Source organism: Micropterus dolomieu, unplaced genomic scaffold (genome assembly GCF_021292245.1).
Source record: "Micropterus dolomieu isolate WLL.071019.BEF.003 ecotype Adirondacks unplaced genomic scaffold, ASM2129224v1 contig_9080, whole genome shotgun sequence".
NCBI lineage: Eukaryota > Metazoa > Chordata > Actinopteri > Centrarchiformes > Centrarchidae > Micropterus > Micropterus dolomieu.
In genome coordinates this window covers 1-2,854 of record NW_025738066.1, presented here as the reverse complement: position 1 = coordinate 2,854, position 2,854 = coordinate 1, and the positions used below count along the sequence as shown (strand labels likewise).

At 38.6% G+C, this 2,854-nt stretch overlaps 1 protein-coding gene across 1 annotated transcript; it reads right to left on the bottom strand.

Moving 5' to 3' along the window:
- Positions 1 to 7: 7 nt before the first annotated feature.
- Positions 8 to 2,798, bottom strand: LOC123965291 (F-box only protein 6-like; the record flags this gene model as incomplete). Its single annotated transcript, XM_046041855.1, has 5 exons — positions 8 to 1,337; positions 1,435 to 1,570; positions 2,063 to 2,158; positions 2,259 to 2,373; positions 2,500 to 2,798. Coding segments are annotated over 5 exons (793 nt in total), but the record flags the coding sequence as incomplete, so codon positions are not given.
- Positions 2,799 to 2,854: the final 56 nt, after the last annotated feature.

The following is a 2,854-nucleotide window of genomic DNA, read 5'->3' as shown; positions in this document are numbered from 1 at the left end:
TATTTACCCCATTGATGTGATATGTGCTATTAGTATTTATTTGCTTCTCTTACTAGTACATATTGACAGTTGTAGATTTCGTGCTGTATTTGATGCTTGTATTGTTCCTCAATGGTAAGTCGCTTTGGATAAAAGCGTCTGCGAAATGAGTAAATGTAAATGTTCCACCACCGGTTATCATCACTCAGCCTTTCAGTGAAGAAGACTGAGGCAAACAAGCATCAGAAAAGCTTTTCAGAGAGCCTGTTCTGCAAAGCTGCCTTAAATGGATAGTTTGAGATTTGTGAAGTGGGGCTATATGAGTTCCTTACCCATAGTCAGTATATTATCTGCAGTAGATGGCGGTCGGTCTGTCCCCAGTTTGGAGAAACAGAAAGTTCTACTGGCATGAAAGCTAACCAATGCACTGTTGTGGACAGGGTCAGGTACAAAATCTATTTTAGCCAACTAAAAGAAGGCCCACCGAAAAAACAAATCTACATCAGTTCAGGTGTACAATTCAAAATATTTTCAGTGCCTTACCTTGCCATCAGACATCCATTTCCTTTATACAGTGCACAGCTAAGCTGCTTATCAGAATGAATACTGAAGTTGTAGTTGTAGTCCCAAAGGAAATCGTTGTAGTAGTAGTGTGGTAAAGAGCTGAAAATAGCTCTTTACCACACACGGTGGGCCTTCTTTTAGGTGGCTAAAATACATTATCCAGCTAACCCTGTCCACTCAGTACATTGCATAGCTTCCATGCTGGTACAAATCTGACTGCCATCTACTGCAGGTCATACACTGACTATGGATAAGTACGTCATACTGACCCACATCTAAAATCCTTAACTATCCCTTTAATACTGCATGAGGCATACTGTCCTAACAATTTTCACAACCAGTTGTCATGCAGCAACACTAAAGGGCATACAACCTATACTGCTACAACTCATGACTCTTGTGCCACCAAATATGTGTGTGACTGCTCCTGTAAATGTATGTCGTCTCAAGGTGTGGATGTGGCAATTTGTTCAATGTAACATTTTAAAAAGAACATATTAGTTTTGCAGAGTATGGTAGTTCTTTTACAATTGAATAAGTGCAGATTATATAAGGAAAAAAAACTTGGAAAATAAACAAACAAAGACTTGAAAAAGGTGCAATTTCAGGCAAAGGCAGGAAGCTGACATTACATGAATCCCAAAGAGTTACAGGTCCATTGCTGGACATATTTCAACACAGCTGTCAGTAATACGAATTCCATACCATCCTGCCCAGAACTGTGTGTCCTTGCCTCCGTGGGTAAAACGGATGTATCTCACTCCTGGTCCATAGTTCTGGAATACATGGGTCATCTGAAAAATATATATCAGTAAGTCTAGAGTTGTCCTTGGGCTTTGTACCTCCTGTAAACATCAACATAATGATAAATGACCGGAGCTCTGTTCATACCTGGATCCATTTCTCCTCATCCCACTGCTTTAAGTAAACAGTCTCAGGGGCAAATGTCTGGACAGGTCTCTTTCTTTGATTCAGCAACTCTACACGGATCTCGTATTGACTGCCACAGTCTGTTCTCTGTGAATACCTAGAATAAGACACACAGAGACACACAATCATGTACCGTCGTCCACACTGACGCTTAAGTCAGTGATTTCATTTAATCATACAGAGTTGAATGTGCAATTGGATTCATGTTTTTAATTCTATTTTGAGACATCATTTTGAAAATTTCTCATTGAAGTTTAACTTATTTTAGGTTTTTCTTAAGTATAAAAGAGATTAGTGTTGAATGTATGGAAGAATAGCAAACATTGTGCTTATGTCTAACAACTGTACAGTAAACACAGCACACTAAAAAGTACAGGGAGCGTGCATATTTTATAGGGTATTTCTGCTTTATTATTTTGTTGTTTTGATAACTATTTCTATCAGTTAAGATAACCCGGTTCTTCAAATCTCAGCAATTAACTTGTTGGTTCAACATTTTTATACTTTTTATACTTGACAGAAATGTTGGCCATAACTACAAAAATTAAGTTCAACAATCCTTTTAATCAACACAAATTATTTTTCTTACCAATCAGATATTTTGATGTCTGGCTGAAAGTGATCCATAAGTGATGGGTTATAACCTTCTTTCTCCAAATCAATCAGCTGCGACTTCCTGCACATGCTGAACAACAAAAAAACATGTTTTAGCTACTTCTTAATATGAATGTACTATATAAAATGGATGCCCTATGTTTTCTGCATCCCTCCTGGTGAATACTCACAAGTAAGAGGTCACAAAGTTTTTCTGGACTGACTCATCTGGATGGGGCTCTCTAATGCCATCTACTTCCCATCTGTCACCACCATTTTCCAAAATCTGCCAGCCATTCAGGTCTTCTGTAAGAACAAAGAGGAAGACTCACTTAAATGATAAATTCCACAACAAAGGTTGTGAGAGAAATCATGTTGTAATGGTGTTAACGTCACTAACTGTTGAGTAAAGTTAGTTTTGTGGCTTCTTACGTTCTCCTCTTGGATTCTTGAGAAGATTTCTCCTCTTCTTGCACAAGAAGTAAAACAACCTCCAGTCTCTGGGTATTTTGGAAGCATTGCGGAGGTGATATCCTTCTCTTCTACATCTCTCTCTCCACAGAGTCTCACTGTCAACCACTTCTTTCCATTGACGGCACACTAACTGGCAAATACAAACCACCTGATCAGGAGGAAGATTCAGGAAGATCTCCTCCAGGATCTCCAGAGGAAAAGGGAAGAACTGACAAAAACAAAAAGAACACTTGATAAGCTCAAACTCTGGATAATCACTTTAGTTTGAAGCAATGCCCCCAACTGCTTACATAATAATAGAATCTAAACCACC